At 39.8% G+C, this 20,367-nt stretch overlaps 1 protein-coding gene across 1 annotated transcript in view; it reads left to right on the top strand.

The window, feature by feature from the left end:
- Positions 1–551: 551 nt before the first annotated feature.
- Positions 552–20,367, top strand: part of enpp1 (ectonucleotide pyrophosphatase/phosphodiesterase 1) — a 43,922-nt gene continuing 24,106 nt past the window's right edge. Inside the window, exons 1-10 of the mRNA XM_039781402.1 lie at positions 552–888; positions 5,146–5,218; positions 12,634–12,697; positions 14,100–14,197; positions 14,278–14,357; positions 16,611–16,730; positions 17,919–18,028; positions 18,149–18,214; positions 18,298–18,370; positions 19,403–19,511. Coding sequence (XP_039637336.1) covers positions 754–888; positions 5,146–5,218; positions 12,634–12,697; positions 14,100–14,197; positions 14,278–14,357; positions 16,611–16,730; positions 17,919–18,028; positions 18,149–18,214; positions 18,298–18,370; positions 19,403–19,511 — 928 coding nt within the window. The 5' untranslated portion in view covers positions 552–753. The remainder of the gene's footprint in view (positions 889–5,145; positions 5,219–12,633; positions 12,698–14,099; positions 14,198–14,277; positions 14,358–16,610; positions 16,731–17,918; positions 18,029–18,148; positions 18,215–18,297; positions 18,371–19,402; positions 19,512–20,367) is intronic.

The following is a 20,367-nucleotide window of genomic DNA, read 5'->3' as shown; positions in this document are numbered from 1 at the left end:
ATTTCATTACTGGTATTACACTGTCAGATGGTCAAACTAAGTGTCTAACCATAAGCAGGCTAGCCAACACCCTTTCAGAACTCAAGGCATATGCAACGATTGAAGGGATATAAACTGCGTAACTATAAATTATTTGTGCCTTAGACCAAAATTCAAAACCTTTTTTTTTTGTAAAAGGGTCTCAACTGTCTGTATCTATGAAAGGTATGGCTATTAGTAGGGACATACAGCGCACTACTCCAGTCTGACCACAAGATGGCGGCAGCACTCAGTCACTTCACAGTACGTTTTTGTTGAACTTCCTCAACAGAGAAACTAGATGTGATTAACACTTTTAAAAGGCACGTAAAAACAGAAATATCCCGAATTAGTTTGTCTACTTTTTGTTATTAAGCATTAGGCCTGTTAGCCATACAGCTCCAACTCTTTTCTAAAGTGGCCAAGCATTAGATTTCCTGGTGAACAAACTTTCCTGGATAATGACACTAATCCAAAATAGCAGACTGTTGAGGTCGGCTCTGCTGTCTTTAATCAAACCCGCAGCCTCCAACTCTCTCTCAGATCAATCACATATGCTGCTGATGCTGCTTTGTAAACTTGGAGACGTCAAGAAAGGCGGTGCTCCACTTGAGCAGAGAGGGGTCATATATCCTATACAGCGGTACTCCTCAACCAGGGAGAAGCTCTGCCTGCCTGCCACTCACTCAGTCCCTCCTGGAAAACACTGGCAGGAGTTTAACAGCGCTCAGGAGCATGGAAGTAACCAAAGGAGAGGACCGCTCGGCTGAACAGGCTGCGTCTTTGTTTGGGACACCAGAGCTGGAGAGTCAAAGGACCAACCCTGAACGGGGAAGGAAGAAGAATAACCACTGTAAAATCATTACTGGGGTACGTTTAATAGAGCTAATATATAGGCTACCTATAGCGTACCTATACCTCTGACCACTCTTACACTATAATTAAGTAATAACTAAGTAGGCTATTTACTTTCATACTCTTACAGTAAAATATCTCTGCTGATTTGTTTGGAAAAACGTGTTTTTTAAAATTACAAGTTGGGTCTTGCGTGACCTTTAACCATCTGATCAAAAACAACTTTAGTGTGCCTGCGTGATGCTCGATATACTTTATAGTGTGCCTGCGTGATGCTCGATATACTTTATATAGTGAAATAAATGTTATATGTGTCTTTCAAAATTCTAGTAACACTAGAGTATAAAGCCCGTGGGACCACAACATATATCTATATACTTGAAATGTGTTCATAAACCCTCTTAGGTTTGGAGTCTAGGGTGACTTTTAGAGCTGAATCGATTGGTCGATCAAAAAATCTGCAGCAACTTTGACAATCAAAGTTTTTGGGGATTTGCTGCTTTTCTTTATCAAGTATGATTGTAAACTGCGTGGGTGGAGCAAAACAAGACATTATCAAGATGTCCAGATTTTACGGGATGCTTTTTCACATTTTTGTCATTTCATAGACTAAATGATTAGTCAAGTAAAAGTCAAAAAGACACACAGCCTCTACATTTCTACACTGTTTACTCCAAGTGTAATTAAGCCACAGCTGTCAAACAGTCAGTGCTGCCAGTATGAATGTGCAAACCAAATGTTTTCACTGGAGTGCAAAAAGACAGAGGCCAGAAGTGTCTGTGCATGTGAAGATGATCTACAGTTTATAGTGTAAAGCAGGACTGGACCTGTTAATATGAAACTTTGGTGCAGTCAGAAAGTCAGAGAGAGCTACGCAATAGTTCACTATTTACTGTGGATGTTTGAGGGATTGCAGTAAACAGAGAAGAGTTTTGTTTTTATTGAAGAATGTCAAGTTTTTAGTTTTAGAGCTGCAACTAACAATAATTTACATTGCCAACTAAGCTGTTGATTATTTTCTTGATTGATTAATTCATTGCATAATCGTTTGGTTTATAAAATGTCTAAAAAATGTCAAAACAATGAAAAATGTGAATCACAATATACCTAGAGCACAAGGTGTTATCCTCAAATAGGTTGATTTGTGCAAGCAACACTTTTAAACCCCAAAATATTAAACATGTTCTAATCTAAGAACAAGAATAGCAACAAATTCACTGGCACTTTAAGGTTTTGGGATAAACGTGTCCACATGTTCACTGTACACAAAATCCTGTTTATCTTGTTGTTAGGATTTTAAAGGCAAACACTGTTGCTTTGGATTTATACTTGCTGAAAGTCAGTATTTTTAATAACTGCCTCTATCTATAAATGACCTGACATGAGTCATCTTGGACTGTTGAATGAGTTTCTGAATTGTATTCTTCTCGCAGATAAATAGTCTCAGAGACAACAGCAGACTTTATTGTCCACATCTCCTTGAGGCAATGAAGACCAAAACCATAATTGAAAGAATAGCAAAGAGAAATGTCATTATATGTATTAGACACTGTGGTCAGGGATTTTATCAGTTTTATAATTTTTTTTACAGTAAAAGAATGAAATGCATTAATATTTTTGGGCCAAATGGCACATTTTAAGTGAAGTATGTAGCTGTATACCCACTAATCTTTCTCATTACTGAAATATAAACTGTACAGTCAGATATCATCTGATATTAAACACACCTTATAAACTATTTACTAACAAACTCCAGCTAAAACCACAGGCGCTAGTTTTTCCATCTGCCCTGGTAATGTCTAGACAATAATATACTTTGTCCTGTCAAGCATCAGCCACTGTACAGCTGTTACTAATTGTGATATCGGTACTTGTTACACTGTGGTGTTATATAAGGTCTCGCAAAAGGATAATTGCAACATCTTGGGTCTTACAACATAAAGCAGGGTGTTTTTTTTTTTACTCTAACATGAGGATTACTCATTAGTTTCATGCTTGTGTCTTCATGCGGACTTGGTTGTCCGTTTGCAGTTTGATTTGGACTCCCAACAGTCTAATCAGGTCTTTACTGGACAATGGAGACAAAACTGAAAGTAGTTTCAGTGTCAGACAACAAGTAGGTTTCCAGCAGACAGACTGTTTACTTTCACAACCCACAAAGACCACTTTCCCAAAGAGCTCATGCAATCCAGGTCTCGCTCTTTTTCCCTCTCTCTTTACCTATAGTTGGAGAAAATAAGTGCACATAGCCAGACACCACGCACACAGAGCAGCATACCCGTTTAGGAATTCTTGGCTATGTGGATTACATTACTAGGATTACTCATGGGGTGATGATTCCCACAAGCCTGCTTTTGAGACTGTGCATGACTACAGCTTTTGCAATGAATAAATGAAAGGGCATGGTGGAGTACAGCATGAAAATGTATAATCTAGTGTTGAATCAGAGGGTTGTATTCGTGTCAAAACAAGTAAAAAAAAATGGCCACAACTTAAAGTTACAGTGTTGAAGATCTCAGTTTCATTCTCTTCGGCGATAAGCGGTAATTGCAAGTGTGTTTTGGAAGTTTCATCGCCTTTCTTTTCTTTTTTTCGCAGATGTTTAACATGTCACAAACTGTGCTCTAAATTAAATGAAAATCTTGAGATTATTACTTTAACTTGTTCCCTGTATATATCAGCATGGTTTAAACATCCTCCTACAAGTGAGCTTCTGTTGGATTTATGTGTATTATCCAGATGTAGTTTTGAAAATAAAACAGAGATAAGCTTGTTTGCAAATAAGGGAGGATTCATAGTCCACATCAAGATCAAGATTGTATGACTCCTATGAGGAAGTGGAATTCTTGCAGCAGAAAAATGTCATGTCAAATAAAAGACGTAAGATTCTTTCCTGAGTAAGGAGGAGGATGTCAATGTCATGTGATGAGCAAGCATTTACAGTACCCCTTTTTAGCAGAAGCTCCCAAACTATTGGTCAGTCCCAAGAAAAACCTGAGAGGTCACAAGATGGTTAAAGGGATACAAGGCACAAATCATATACCATGGAATCCCATAGAGAAATGATAAGACTGCTGAACCCCCACCTCTCTAAATTAACTAATTCAGACTTCTTTGAAACGCCCCTCTACAGTAATTACAAACCCCTCGCCCAAAGTAAGCAGCCATCTCTGGGCAGATATGAGCCAAGATAAAGAAGCAGCAAGGCCTACGTCCTCCTATGACCTTTTAATTACAGACGGCCAAGACCAACATTTTGACAGTTGGAGATGGTGTATGGGGAATGGTGGATGGAATGATTAGGTTACAATGGGCAGGGTAAAATAAATAAATAAATAACAAGCCCACCTCCACTAAGCAATGCAAGACTCTTATCTTATCTTGTATAAAGATTGAAGTCTAACAAAAAACAAAACAACATAATGAACGAATAAAAAAATTGACAAATAAAGTAAATACAACGGTCTGCAGCCATGTTAGCAGCTTTGTGAGGCTGTGAGCCACAGGGTTGCTTGGAGCTAAATGCTAACATCAGCATGCGAACATGCATGCTAACATGCTGATGTTTAGAGGGTAATGTTGACCATGTTCACCATCTTAGTTTGACATGTTAGCATTTGCTAATTTCCACAAAGCACAGAGTAAAGCTGATGATGATGGGAATTACAGTTTGATAGGTATTTGGTCGTAAACCAAAGTTAAAACTTACATTTTGACCTGATGATGGCGCAAGATGAAAGTCAGGGGATCACAGAAGAATTCCTCCTGAGGGAAACATGAATGTCAATTCATCCAATAGTTGTGAAGACATTTCACTAAAAACCACAAATGTAACCCCATGGTGGTGCTGAAATACCTAAGTCAGTGGGATTCCTCCTCTGGAGATCATGAATATTTGTACTCAGTTTCATGCCAATCCATCCAATAGTTGTTGAGATATTTCAGTCCGGACCAAAGTGGTGGACCGAACAGCCAACATTGTCTAGAGCCAACGCTGTTGTTTACGATTCCTCAAAATGTCCTGATTTATGGCTTCTCCCAAGGAGCCAGAAGTCTGTTTTTTATTATGGTCACAAGGCATGTAGCTGACACTAGATTGTGTCTAGAGTGCCAGTAGAATAAGCTTTTTGCCAAGGCTGTTTTCACCACAGTATTATTCAAAATATCATGCAGACATTTAAATATTGTTGTTCAGTTTGTCAGCATGTGATTTATGAACTGTTATCTTCACTAACTTCAACAAACATCCTGACGTTGTTCTCTGGATTTTAGGTTCTGCTGCTGTGCTTATTGGTGGTCATCTTGGCTGTGGTTTTGTCTCTGAGAAAGAAAAGTGATGGGAAAGGTAGGCACTGATGATTATTTTTTATTATTTTTATATTTTTGAACATACAGAACATACAAAACATACAAACACAATTGAACAAGATCAAAAACCCTCTCCCACCCCCCACCCTCTGCGGTCTCGAGGAAATCAAAAACAAACACATAAGCAAAAACAAAAACAGAGAGCACACCTTGCCTAGTTACTCTCCTCTAATTCTTGTGATGCTGAGGTCATTAGGACTGATACTTGTGCTGCTGTGTTTTTCCATAGATCTATAGTCGATGATTTGGCTTTGTTAATATAATAATCTGTAGAGAGCTCAAGCGTAACTATGTCTAGAAAATACGCCAACCACTGTTTTATACAAAGCGAGTGGTGGTTGGGGGGAGCCAGCATTGAGCTATCATTTTCTTGGTTCCGGTTGCGCCGGCTAGCCAAACTGTCTTCTGTCTCCCAAGCACGTGTAATTTAGAGTCGTCATGAAGTAACAAGACAATCGGGTCAGTAGGAATTCAACATCCTATCACATCAGATATTACTGATGTTGTTTTATTCCAGAACTCCTGCACCTGTTCACACTCCCAGACCATGTGTAGGAAAGTTTCAGTTTGTTCAGGTTGACAGAACGTGCAATAGGGAGTAGGAATGACTTTGGAGACGTATCTCTTCTGAGGAGTCCAGTATATCCTATGACATATGATGAAATGGATCTGCTGGTGATTTGGGTTCTTGGAACAATGGAAAATGTTGTCCCAAACTGTCTCCCAATTAATTGCGTTCCCCTCAGTGCTCAGCTCTCGCTCCCATTTCCTGCTATTGGGAGTTCTCCTACGGATACTTGCATCAGTTTAGCATAGATCTAGGATGATAATCCTCTCACAGGAAAATCAACTAACCATTTAATAACTGGGTGCGGCTCAAGACTGTTTCCCCATGGCACTCAGTAACATTTTAAGGCTGCTCTTAAGCGCAGATACAAGAAGAAGGATGTCCTGGGGACCTCAAAACTAGGTCTTAGGTCTTCAAAACTCAACATACCTTTCCCATTGAATAGCTGGTTTACAGTATAAATGCCTCTGTCACTCCGCTGCTTACAAGCAAAGGGTTTGTTACTAGACATTAAGTGTGTATTGTGCCAAATTGGGGTGTCCAGATGCCACTTGTTGGTGTAGCATAGTTGCTCCTCCACCTGTTTAAAGTTAGTCAATGTGTTGGTGATAATAGGGCCATAGGCTAGCATACACTTTTTTGGACACACACCTGCCAAGGCCAGGTCTTGCAGTCTTAGACTTCCAGTGAGGTTTTGCTCTATTTCTCTCCATGGGACTGTAGATGAGGGGTCTATCCACACTCTAAGGGCCCGTAGCTAAAAGGCTCTGTGATACACTTTAAGGTTGGGGAGGGCCAGGCCTCCCATGTTTGCGGTACATTGCAAGGTAGAGTATTTTAACCTAGCTTGTTTATTATTCCAAATATATTGCCGAATTAAGGTATCAAGTTTCTTCCAGAAATGTATTGGTGGGGGTAAGGGGATTATTGTACTTAAGAAATTCACATAAGGAACTATGTTCATTTTAACAACAGCAATCCTGGACCGTAGCAATGCTGGTAGCGCAGACCAATTGGCCAGATCCCTTTGAACACTACTTAATATAGTTTCATAGTTGTCCTGGACAACTCGCTGTAGGGATGCGTGTATGGTGATGCCCAAATATGTAATTTTGCTTTGGGTTGGTATTGTAACACTAATGATTGATGCCACATGTCTGTTGTTCAATAAAAGAAGGTTAGATTTATTCCAGTTAATTTTATAGCCAAAGATTGAGCCAAATTTGTTGAAGATTTTAAGAATTTTTGGGATAGAGTCCTCAAGATCAGCAATGTACAACAAAATATTGTCTGCAAATAATGATATTGAGCTGCTACTGGATTTAATCTGGATATTACAGATTTGATTTTACCTTATGGCTTGGGCTAACAAAAGAGATTGCAAATAGCATGGGGGAAAGCGGGCATCCCTGTCGCGAGCCCCACTTAATGGGAAATGGCTGAGAGTGCAATCCATTGATTGAGACTATGGCCGTGGGATTCGTATATTAAGGATGCACAATGTCAGTGAATTTGGCCCCCAAACCAAGCCTCCCCATTACTTGCCACAAGTAGTTCCACTCTAGGCAGTCAAAAGCCTTTTCCCCATCCACTGATAAAACTGCTGCCGTTGTTGGAAGGTTTTTGGCTTCTTCTATTACATGAAATAGTCCGCGTATATTGTCTGCAGCATGACGCTTGGGTATAAAACCTGATTGGTCGGGGTGGACTTGCTTCTCGATAAAGCCCTCTAAGCGGAGAGCCAGGACTTTGGAATAAAGCTTAATATCAGTCCCGATGAGGCTGATGGGCCTGTAATTTGAGCAATCCATAGGATCTTTACCCTTCTTTGGTCTTCACTCCACAACACAGAGAGTAAATGAAAATACTTTGGCTGCAACAAGAGAGGCAGACAGACAGAAATAACCATCTCAGTTTACATTTGTGGAGCACTTACTCAGTAAAGGCTGGTGAAAATACATACTACAAGTGGCTACTGCATCCTGCCACTGTGAGGCTACAAATGTGCTGTCTGTGAGTGTACCTAATGTAGAGCCTGCAAACTGTAGATCCCTCAGGAACTCTAAACTGGAAGTATTTACAGCAGCATGACGGAGGGTCAAGTTACCAACCAGTTGGTGAAGTGAAAGAAACCTCCTAAGACTGCATATGATTTGTTTACAGGATATGTTTCTGTCATGGTGTTGCGATTCAAAGATTTTTGCCCACTTTGCAAAACACGTCATAAAAACACATTTAAGTGAGACAGGAATGTTCACCCGAGGTTGGCATTTTTTCTGCAGCTATAGATTCCCTCTATTTAGACGTGGGCAGTGGTGTCAGTATGTTCTTTGTTGCAAACCGCTGTGCCAAAACACCCTTCTTCCATTTCGGAGGCACCGTGGTGACTGTGGGCAACTGTCCCCAGCCCTGGGCGGGGTGCTCTCTCTGCTGTGGCATTTCCCTTTAACTTATATTTCCCACCCAGCTAACATGAAAGCCATGTGGGATGAATAAATCTTGACTTTGCACTCATTCCGACTCTTTTTGGGGCGTTTTTCACATATATGCAGCTTTGTTGGAACCTCTACATCTTCCGTAACGCTGCTTTCTTGGTAAGGCCTTTGGAAGCAGATTAAAAGTAATAAAAATAACCCGGGACTCTACTTGTTCCTAGAGGCTGACAGTACACAGTGTGTAATATGAAATGCTTAGAGCTGGGTTTTCCCGTAGATTATAGACCTTAGACAGAGCATCCCCATTTTCAGTCCAAACCACAGTCCTGGCCCTGAGAGGCAGTGAGGAGGGGCTTTCTCACTGACATGCTAAGACTCCCTCCGTCATGTGTACAGTCAACAGCAGACTTCACAGATTGTATTGGGAGTACAGTTCCTCAAAGCTTCCTGCTTAGAGCCACCTTGTCTGTGGGAATGTCCTTGAGCAAGACATAGTTTGTTTCCAAAAACAATAGAGGATGTATTTCTATCATGTTTGGGTTACAAGTGCTTGACACATACTTGATTCACTTTCAAATCACACTTTATTGCCACACCAACATGAGACGCCCTCTTCTCCTCACTAAAGAGAAGACAAAGAAGACTACTCAGCATAGTCCTCTGTTTATTTTGAGGGGAGGTTCCTCAATACATCGGTATATGGAGATGTAGACAATTATTGACCTTTACCCACACCTCCCTTACCCACACTGTTGGATCAGAAGGAGGAAGAAGTAATTTACATTCTTTGTAAATGAAACTAAGTTTTTGACCGGTGAAATCTAAACACAAAACTCTTACTGTGATATTCCTACTCACACTAGCTAATGGTCCAGTATGGTTTTATATGATGGGAGGGGTTAACTAGTCAGCCCAAATAATGTTTGAGAGAGTGATTGAGAGATTCATCACTCTACTCTGCAGGCTGACACAGTTAGCAACTATCTGGTGAACATAGTGGATCATTTAGCAGCTAAGAAAGCAAATCATTCCTTCAGGAGTTGGTAAAGAGCTAAAAGAAGAGTAAATATTTTATTTAAATGTGTCAGATGGTCAGAAACATGACTCCAAATAAGTGCTAATGTTGCACTATGTCTGCTAGATGTGTAAATAGGCAATTGTTTGCTAAAGCAGGGGTCTAGAACGTTTTTTAAGCCAAGGACCCCTTAACTGTGAGAGAGACGGAGCAAGGACCCCTAAAAAATATATTGTATAAAATGAAGTTGCATATTAAACTGGGGCTACAATAACATGTAGGGCGGCCTAAAGCCTTTATAAAATACCTTTTTAGTGCATAGAATACTAAGCTATTAAAATATAAATTTTTGCCATGATTTAATAAATCATCTTGTATGTGGCACAGTGACTCTTTAGGATGAACTGTATGGCTATCTTAGTGACTACCCATAGGCCAGTAAGCCTATCATCAGTGGAGATTTATATTTGCTAATAACATGTGGGAATTATGTTTAGACATTTAAATTTTTCCAAAATTGACAATAATTTGGAGGCCCCCCTCCAGTCACTCTGAGGACCCCCTAGGGGTCCCGGACCCCCTGTTGAAGATCTCTGTGCTAATGTATTCTACATAACACATCAATTTTGTGTTTACTGCCCTAAAGTGTCAAAAAAATTAATTAGTGCAGGTTTAAATAATCTGTACATTTTGTGGATGCTGTAGTTCCCTCAGATTAAGTAAATTAAAGGTTGTGATGTCTCTTGTTTCACGTGCATGTGTGGCCTTAAAATATAAAGATTATGTGGTCACGAGTTAAATGATCACAGCTCTTTTAGACAGCTGTTTTTTTCCCTCCCTGATGGTTTCTATTATATGAAAACACATGCTGTCCAGCACACAAATCTCATTTAAAAATGTGATGGTTTAGTAATTATTCTTTGTTGAGTACGGAATCTGTGCTGTTATTTATTAGTGCCTTTACGCAACATGTTCATGTGGTTCACAGAATTGTGCCCTCTACTAGCTCCAAAGAAAGACTTCACTAGCCAAACACAGGGAACATTCAATCTTTTCTATCTTTAGTCATCTCATAAATGTGTAGATGACATCTGCATTTCTACACTTTCGTTTCCTCTTGTAATAACTGGCACTGAAATGACTCAATAATCCCATTTCATTTGACATTAAAGGCCCTGAAAACACATTTCTCAATCAGCTTCTTACTAGGAATGATGGGATCCTACATGTAGACAAGATCAAAGTTTAAACAGTGCTGGGTATTTGACATGAGAGATTTTTGTTTCTCTGTTTTTGCTTTTTTGAAGTGGGCTCAGTTGAAAAAAAAAGTTGAGGATGTGTATTTGTCACAGTTTGACAAATTGGGTCAAACCACACCCACACAGTCCTGATGAAGTAGATTAAATGAGTTTTGAGTATTGAACTCTTAATAAATAATAAATAAGGGTGTTTTTTTTTTTTCAAAGAGGAACTACACACAATTTATTTTTGCGCTGCACACATAATCACTTATATTCATCTAGGCATATGGTGTTCAATTCTGTGGCTGGTTCAGATGAGTTGTATTCACCGTGTAGGATTCTGTCTGACCAGAATGAGTCTCTGGCCAGGGTTTTATACAAGTTTACAGTAAACAACAGAATAAACAAAAGCTGAGAAGACAATCAGCTCACAAATCTGTCTGGGATTTGCATAAGCTCAATCAAATTCCTCTCATCACTACACTGTTATCCCGAATTAGTTGACTTTACTAGAAATTTGCGTGGAAACCCGTTGCCTTAAAGCGTTTAAGTTTTTACACAAAGTGAAACTTAACAGGTTAAGTTGTATTACAGTAACACAGAGCAGTTAGTGCAGTAGACAAATCAAGTTTACTTATCACTACTAAAGAAATAACTTGTTTATATAATTACAGTTTATTTTCCTTTATGACAGTATGATTTTAAGAATAATGCATTCAATACATTAATTCAAAATAAAACTGAATGGAAATCAATCAGCATTAAACATTGAACTATTTCATTGTGCTGTGCTACATGATAAGTTTCACTCAGGAGAGAGCATGACTAATTTCCAACCTGTGTACTGTACATGGAACAAATTTTCACTGCCCAGATCCCATCAGTCCCCGCCTGGATCTCAGTCATGGTGCAACATTAAATGTAGATAAACATGAACACTAAATCAACCATACTAAACTAAAACCCAGATAACAAATGCACAACTACCATTAACAGAACATTATAAAAACACACTTTAACTAGGACAGAAACCGTTCAGAACATGTGTTTTTTGAGCCTTTTCACCGCTTCAGCTCAAACAGCCCCGCCCTTCCCATACAGACACTTAACATCCTTGGCATAGACTGTAAATGATCCTCAGTTATTTCTGCTTAATATGATATGTGCACTTCTTAAAGGTGCTCTAAGTGATGTGACGCGTTTTTTAGGCTACAACATTTTTTGTCACATACAGCAAACGTCTCCTCACTATCCACTAGCTGCCGGTCCCCTGAACACACTGTAAAACAAACGCGGTCTCTGTAGACCCTGGGCTGTCTTCAGAGACCGTGTTTTTTTACAGTGTGTTCAGGGGACCGGCAGCTAGCAGATAGTGAGGAGATGTTTGCTGTATGTGACGAAAAATGTTGTAGCCTAAAAAATGTGTCACATCACTTAGAGCACCTTTAAGCTGATTATTACAAACTAATGTGGTTTAGTAATGAATATGGTTTTTAACAAAACATGAAAGAATAAGTAGTGACCACCAATTACGTTTAACAAAATCTGGGTTTACAGTGTAAGCTAGAAAAAGGCAGACAACCTTAATCAGTACAGGATACACTTAAAGTCTCATGATGAAGTAAAATAGTTTCAGGACAGTCAAAATGGCATACAGAATAGCAGGAACTTCATCAGTGAACAGGAAAGAAAATAATAGGATAAAATGAGACTAAATCTGTTCAGCCTAATCGCCCCTTTCTAACTGTGACGAAATAGGCAAGATTCTGAGGTTCAGTACACATGTTGACCCCCTGACTGTGGCAGCTGCCGCGCCAAAAGTAGAACTGTAGTCCCAGTTTGCTGCCACATTGTGTTAGCATTAGCAAGCCTGATAAACGTCCACAGGTAAACAACATTGTAGATTAACACGATGTATTCCTTTGCAATTGATTGTTGCATATTTAGTCATGAATGTTTAATGTTCTAAAACATTATCTTCCAAACAGTCTGGTTCATTAGTCTTTTTTAAGTTATCTGGTGTTTCATGGCATTAAGTACTGAATGTTGCTGTACAGTTACATTTACAGAAAAATATACTGAATGCAACTGGAAAAACAGTTTTTTTTAACAGACAACACTCCTCTTTTCCAGCAAACGGTGAGCTCTGGCTGCAGATGGCATACGAGGAAATTCAACTGTCACAATGTCCACCTGGGTAATACAATACTCTTGTTCTGTTGTTGAAATGTGAGAACTGATGTGGTTTTACAGTGATAGAAAGCAATTCCTCAAATCTCCGCTGGCCTAGTTTGGATTGCAATAGCTCCTCTCTTCTTCTGCACAATATCTTTCAGCATGTTTAAGTGCTGAGAATGCTTTTCAGCTGTAACTCCCACACTCTTCCTGAGTCGAGCCCATTGTTCCCAGTAGGCATTTCTAGTGAGACTTTTACTGAGCCCACAGAGAAAAATAGAAAAGCATTTCTGTCACTGTCAGTTCATCTTAGTTTTTTGTTTCTGAAGTGTGTAAATGACCAAAACACATGCTTCTTGATTCTTTTTTTATGACGGGAAAAAGTAACTCTATGGAAACCAAGCTAATGACTCTGAGTAATCAGGCGTGTGTTGTGTGTGTGTGTGTGTGTGTGTGTGTGTGTGTGTGTGTGTGTGTGTGTGTGTGTGTGTGTGTGTGTGTGTGAGTGTGAGTGAGTGAGTGCATGAGTGTATGGTCACAAGGGTGTGTGTTTCTGCTTCGGTAAGGGAGTAACCCCAGACAGACTCATTAGTCTATGGAAAAGAAAACCTGTGGCTCCAATTAAGCTAATTTTGGTTTTAAAATATCTTTAAACTAATTAATGTTGTTGACAAACCACACTTTTATTTTAATATGTGGTTTGGCCTTTACACACATAGAGGAAGCTCCTCTGAAACGTGCTGATTGCAAAATTCTTTTTACGTGTTTAAATATTTTCCAAATTATGCTAAATGATAAAGGAAACGCAAATGGAAAATCGCACGGCTCGTCCAATTTCCTGATTAGAACTTGGATTGTTTATTCAGTGAAATCCATTTATTTATTGATCCTTTAAAAACTGCATTTTCAAATTGATTTTGAATTCCATTTCTTATTTAAATGTAACCCCTTTTTTATTTTGACCAAATTATTTAGGCTACTTTATTTAGTTTATATATTAATTTATAAAATTAATATTTTGATAGCTGTATAACTAATCACAGATTAAGAAGCAATAACATGAAACTCTTGCAGACAATGAAATGAATGCAGTGCTCCCAGTGAAGTGAGAACAAAATAATCTGCAGAGACCAAGAGAAGTCTCTTAGTCCTTGATTTATCAACCGTACAGTGACATTTCTCTTCCTGTTCACCTCCTCTGTGTGTTCGTGTGGTCTGTGATTTCTCTTTTTTTCTTCTTGCCTGCTCAGTCAAAGAGCTGCTTTGTACTCTCTCTACACAGACCCACTGTACAACACTACTGCTACACTACTGGTGCCAAAGATATCCCTGTCTCCTGCTGAGTAATTATTCCATTTCCCATTCACAAACCCACCTCAGTGTCCACCTAAAGTATCACTCTTCCTCTCTGTCTTCCCACCCAGTTTCTCCAGGCCTCCTCTCATCCTGGTGTCCTTGGACGGTTTCAGGGCTAAGTACCTGAAAGATCACAGCAGCCACCTTCGTGTCATCAACAAGTTACGTAAGTCACCAACATTGTTGACTCAACAGCTCTTCGTGGTTTACTAAGCATCCTCAGTGACTAACATTACTGTGTTGCAGGTAACCATGGGACAACAACGCCGTACATAAGGCCTGTTTATCCAACAAAGACCTTTCCCAACCACTACAGCATTGTGACTGTAAGTCTTTTGTGGTCAGGTCACAGAGTCAGAAGGTTGATTCATTGGACAGATTGTTTTGTCTGACTTGTTTTGTCAGTGGTGGAAGAAGAAGTCCTGCATTTAAAACAGGGGTGTTTTCAGCAAGATGTTCTTATTGTAAAGTATCAAGAAGTACTTGCTCTACAGAAAAATGGCCCCTGTGACTGATATACTGTATATTATAATATTCGGTTGATATTTTGTAGTTTAGATTGATGTAACAATCTAGCATTTTACTGTTGTAGCTGTTTTAAATGGAGCTAGTTTAAACTACTTAGCCAAGTCATTTATGCCGTGTTTCCACTGTATGGTACAGCTCAGTTTGACTCTTGGGTACCAGTACTTTTCTCTTGAGATAATTAATTGGGCATGAAAGAAGAAGAAAGAAATTCTGTGAAACAAATTTGTAATCATTGTTTGTAATATTCTACCATCTTTGCTTTGGAGTTTTCTATCCTTGGGTCTTGAACCGTTATTTAAACAAAACCATCTAAGAGGTTTAGAGGAGAAATGTCTCTTTGGTGGTTCTAGCCTACAGTCGATATCTGAAACGTAACAAGAGCCCCCGAGTAGACACTGCTTTTTTTGTAGGAGTTTACAAGCTAAAAAAGTTTGGAAACTACTATTTAGACTTTAACAATGTTTTGAATTGCATCAGCTTATTTGTTTTTTTGTATGTGAAAAATGTAACCTGAAAGCTGTCAAATCAATATAGTGGGGTAAAAAGTACAATATTTCCCGCTGGAAAATATCTTTAAAATTCTACTTGAGTAAATGTACATCCTTATTTTCCACCACTGCTGTCAGTGTACCACACTTCAACAGTGAAATTTGGCGCTTTTCCCTGCGATTTTAGAGTCAGGGGGCCCTATCTTGCACTCAGCGCAATTGCCTTTGTACACCGACGCATGTATCATGTATATACGCACAGCGGACTTTTCCCTCAACAGACACACATCGGTAAATTAGGGAATGTATTTGCGCTCCCGGGGGCGGTTCAGCGAAAAGAGGAGGCGTGTTCCGGCGCAAACGTTACTTTGTGCTATTCTGCAGTTTCAGAAAACAATTCCGCCACTGACCAGGAAAAACCTGGTCTAAAGTCAGTGGCGCTAGTCTAAAGTCAGTAGCGTTATTCAGATGCTATTTTAGGGGCGTGCTTGGCCATAATGTAAGCGTGTACGCCAGCGCGCCACACGCGTCTCATCTACAGCAGTTCCCATTTTTGAAAACCATACATAATTACAAAGGAAAATATTACTGAAAATGCGCTTCATGTGTTTGGATAGATCAGGAGGCACTTACAGTCCTCAAAAAGTCGCAGCATTCTTTGTGGCTTGTTGTGTTTTACACATTTCCATGAATCATGGATGTGTTGATGACATAAATGAGGAAATATTAGAGGACTTAAGGAGACGTGATGTTGAACTACGGTGGGATTGGACACTCCGGCGGAATCTGGCCTGGGAGTAATGCGCGATGCGCTCCTGATGGAGCGGGTGGACGGAGATGGAGTGGGGGGGAGGAGGAAGGGGCACAACAGGTGCAGGTGGTGCGTTTGGAGGCCCACGCTCCATGGCTGCAGCAATCCTCTCCAGACTTGAGGAGATGCGCCCGAGTGGCCGCAGCAACATCGCCACCCAGCCAAGACGGGTATTTATTACTTTGCCGCATCTCGCCGGCAGCTCCCGCTGGCGTCGCAGGCAAATCCACCGTCATAATAGCAATCCGCCATGGAACAAGCGCGCCCTGCTCTTAAAGGGAATGTGAGATGACGCTCTGATTGGTTTATTGCACGTTACGCCCAAACCACACCTAGCTACTTCAGACCAACCCATTTTAGATTTGCGTCGGGCGCAAGAGTCATTTATCCCGCCGGTATAATAGCAACAGCGCCCGAGATCCGCCCACAAAGCTACTTGCGTTTTGCGTTTCATACTTGCGTTTCAGATCGTTAAAATAGGGCCCAGTGTCTCTCTCTTCACAGTAGTATAGAGGTTACTGTGGAGGCTTAATGGCTTACATGTGCTTGTGGAGAGGAGCAGCAGCAGAACCGAGGAGCTTACAGTGTCTTTCACCTCTCTTGGTTGAAAACAGACCCTGCAATCACAATAAACTGCTATGGCCACCAGTAATATTTAGGTTGGAAAGACAGGAGAGAGAATGTAATCACTTTAAATCCCTGTAGCCACAGAATCAAAACAGTTCACCTTGACTATATGCTTTTATCTGCAGGGTCTTTATCCAGAGTCTCATGGGATTGTGGACAACAAGATGTACGATGTGAGCGAAAACACTTTCTTCAGCTTGAAAACTAATGAGAAATTTAACCCAAAATGGTATCAAGGAGAGCCGGTAAGTGAAACTGTGAGACCACAATATTGTGCACAAAGATGTAAATTCACTGTAGAGTAAATATTAGTCTAGAAAAAGCCAAATCTGTGACCTAAAAATTACCATATTAGGAAAATTTAGTTTTCGCTGAGCAAGGCTGACCAATCAAAAATATTTTCTTTACACATCCAAAGAGCCAGACAGTATTGTTCTGTAACATGTAAAAGTTAACACACCCTGATTTTGTGGGGAAACCTGACATGAATCAAGAGGAGGCACTTGTCTTGTCTGTAAGAATTATGAAGCATTGTGCTCAGATCGTGCTGTAATTTGCTGTCTGCAAACAGCATTTTTTCATACCTTGATATAATTATAGATTCTGCTCGTGCTAAATGACAGCTTGTTAGGGCTGCGAGTTGTGCTTGTTTTGACGCTTTGTGGTTCCCCTTCAAACGGGAGGTCTCTTATCTCATTCCTCAACTGTTTGACAGGCTCCTCCTGAAAATACACCATGCAGTAGTCAAAGGACTTTCCAGGAGTGAAGGAGAAATAGATGAACGATGACTCCTGGAATGAATTCTTTCATAATGAACCATTTGGCAAAACATATTTACAAGCCTGCTGCATAAACAAAACACTGCAGATCAGTCTGATAGGTATCGATTTGACATAAAAATCTTCTTCACTCTTCTGGGCTGTGAGTGATTACACTTTCATCCTAATGGACTAAACACTGCTGCTGTGATGCACTGAGATGAATGAATGAGGTATTCGTCTATTACAGCTTAGTCTGTCTGAATTATTCATGAACCTAGATGACACACTCATCTCTCTCCTTATGATCCTTTCTTTTCTTTTCTCCCCTCTCATCTCCTCTCCTCTACTTTCATCTCCTTTCCTCTGCTCTCATCTTGTTTCCTCTCCTTCTCTTTCCTTTCTTTTCTTTTGTCCCTTCTCATCTCATCTCCTCTCCTCTGCTTTCCTCTGCTTTCATCTCCTTTCCTCTCCTCTCATCTCGTTTCCTCTCCTTTCCTTTGTCTCCTCTCATCTCCTCTCCCCTCCCCTTTCATTTTCTCCCCTTTCATCTCCTCTCCTTTTCTCTCCACCTTTCCTGTCCTATTCTTTCATCTCTTCTCCTCCTCTCCTTTCCTCTCCTCTCCTCCGCTCTCCTCTCTTTTTCTCTCCTCTCTTCTCCTCTCCTCCTCTCAGGTCTGGATCACTGCCATGCGTCAGAAACTGAAAGCAGGAACCTTTTTCTGGCCTGGCTCAGATGTAAAAATCAATGGCACCTTCCCAGACTTCTACAAGTTGTATGACAAGTAAGAGTGATGCAATTACATTACATACATTTAAATTCATGACAAGAACATACTAGCATACTATAGTGGTGTATTACAGTTATGAGTTCATAAATCACATGGAGCCTTTTGTGTGCACAGGAGTATTAAATTTGAGCAGAGAGTGTCGACGCTGTTTGAATGGCTCAGTTTACCTCAGGGAGAAAGGTACCACATGTTCTTCATTATCATTCAAAATGTTGTGAGTCACCATCTAAAATCACACTTAACTGTTGCCTTTGTGATTTTAGACCTGACTTTTACACTTTGTACCTGGACGAACCTGACTCATCTGGACATCGTTATGGGCCAGCGAGCAGCCAGGTCAGTCACTAAACATTAAACCCGTAATTGTAAGCTGGTTGTTAATTACCTAAAAGAACATCTGACTAGACAGAGCAATTACAAATCACGATGAAAGTCCAACCTTGACCCTTCGAAACTGTAGCGGGACAAAATCTTTAAGGTCCACTTTTTCCAGAGCTTTCAGTTGCATCTTGCGACCTTCGTGGAGTTTGCTTTGTTGTCATACTGTAGAGATGGCTCAGTCGTCATCACGTGACCTACAATGAATGCGGATCTTCAGTCATGTGATGGTCTTATTGTATATGTGAGGGAAGGATTGTCATATACTCGACCCACAGAAGAAGACTGTGAGATGCAGTTGAAAGATCTGGAAAAATGTGAAATTCTGGTTGTGGAGCTGTGTGATATTTGACTGGGGCTACAACAAACAACTATTTTCCTTATTGATTACTGCTGATTATTTTCAACAGGTTAATCTATAAAATGTCAGAACATTTTGAGAATTGCTTGTTACATTACCACATGGCCAAGGTGATGTCTTCGAATTGCTTATTTCATTCGACCACCAGTCCAAAACTTGCTCATGTTTGGCATTTCTGCTTGAAAAATTTGTTAAATGTGCCAATTAGTTAGTTCTGTTGATCCACTGTCTAATAGTTCCAGCTCCATATATCATATATAACCATTCAAAGAAAAATCTATAGGGAACTAATTGTAATGTAATGACGACTGATCATTTTGAATGATGGTTAAAGATTGTGTTAAAAAAGAATATTTATTATCTAATACTTGGACGTGGAAAACTGGAACCAGATTTGTTGTTTTAAGTATTTTTATTTTTCATACAGCATCTTACCTTCATTCCAAATGTAAAATGAATCCACATTTATAAAAAAAAAAAGGTTATGAACCATGCTTCCACCACCGTTTTAATCCTTTATATTTGCTAATCATTTATTTGCAAAAGCGTATTGTTCTTGACATGATAGACTCTCCTGCCGCAGTAACATGTTAACTCTGTTAAAGCTTTAAATGCTGTTGTGCTTTCAGGTCGTTCAGGCCTTGGAAAATGTAGACAGGATTTTGGGCATGCTGATGGATGGCCTGACACAGAAAAACCTGCACCGCTGTGTCAACATTATAATCATATCAGACCACGGTGAGATGACTGCACAGCCTGCACACAGCTGTGGTACAGTTGACAGTGTCATTATATAGAGAGTAAGGTGACAAAACCATCAATAATTCAGGTAAAAGAAATCTTTAACAGTACAATGAGAAGGAAATTGACACTTTTAAGCAATTCAGAGGAATTGGTTTTACCTGTCTTTTTCTTTGTCTTTTATTTAAAGCTGTGCATTTGTTCCAAAACAAACTTGGTGCATCCCTCCTAAATCTCTGTGGTTTCACAGTAGTAGTCGTCTTAGAGCCTGTGTGCCACTGATGGGGGACTTTAGCGTCTCAGTGTCATCTTCAAATGTTTGACTTGGTTGAGTCATTGCACCCGTTACAGGAGAAAACTACAGGTCGGTGCCAGAGAGAAATCTAATGAAAAATGAGTCTGTTATCTGAGAGTAAACTTGGGAAAAGTGTTCTCAGTGGTATGTTAAGAGGATGTTTTGTGACGAGAAATTTCTCTAGACATCTGGAGAACATATGTTTAGTCTTGTAATTAGGTGTTTAACGATCAATGCGAGGAAGTCAGCGTGGCTCAGGGCGATGCCCAGCTATCCTCATCAAAGACATAATTTTCAAGGGAAAATATTCATTTTGACATGTGGTGCTAGTTATTAGTCTGCAGCTCATCATCAAGGACAAGGTCATGTCACACTCAACATATGCCAACAAATGTACACTGTAAATATAAATCTATTAACGTGCTGTAAATTTAATTGTTGTAAAACCGTGGAAATTACAAAGTAGTGCCTTTCTGACAAGATAAACCTTAGTGCCCCTACAGGGGAAGAACATTTAAGTTAAAAAAAACAAGAGAAATCCTACGCATAGTCATGGAT

Source organism: Perca fluviatilis, chromosome 18 (assembly GCF_010015445.1).
Source record: "Perca fluviatilis chromosome 18, GENO_Pfluv_1.0, whole genome shotgun sequence".
NCBI classification, from domain to species: domain Eukaryota; kingdom Metazoa; phylum Chordata; class Actinopteri; order Perciformes; family Percidae; genus Perca; species Perca fluviatilis.
The sequence above is the reverse complement of the archived record's forward strand: the minus strand, read 5'-3'. Positions and strand labels throughout refer to the sequence as shown.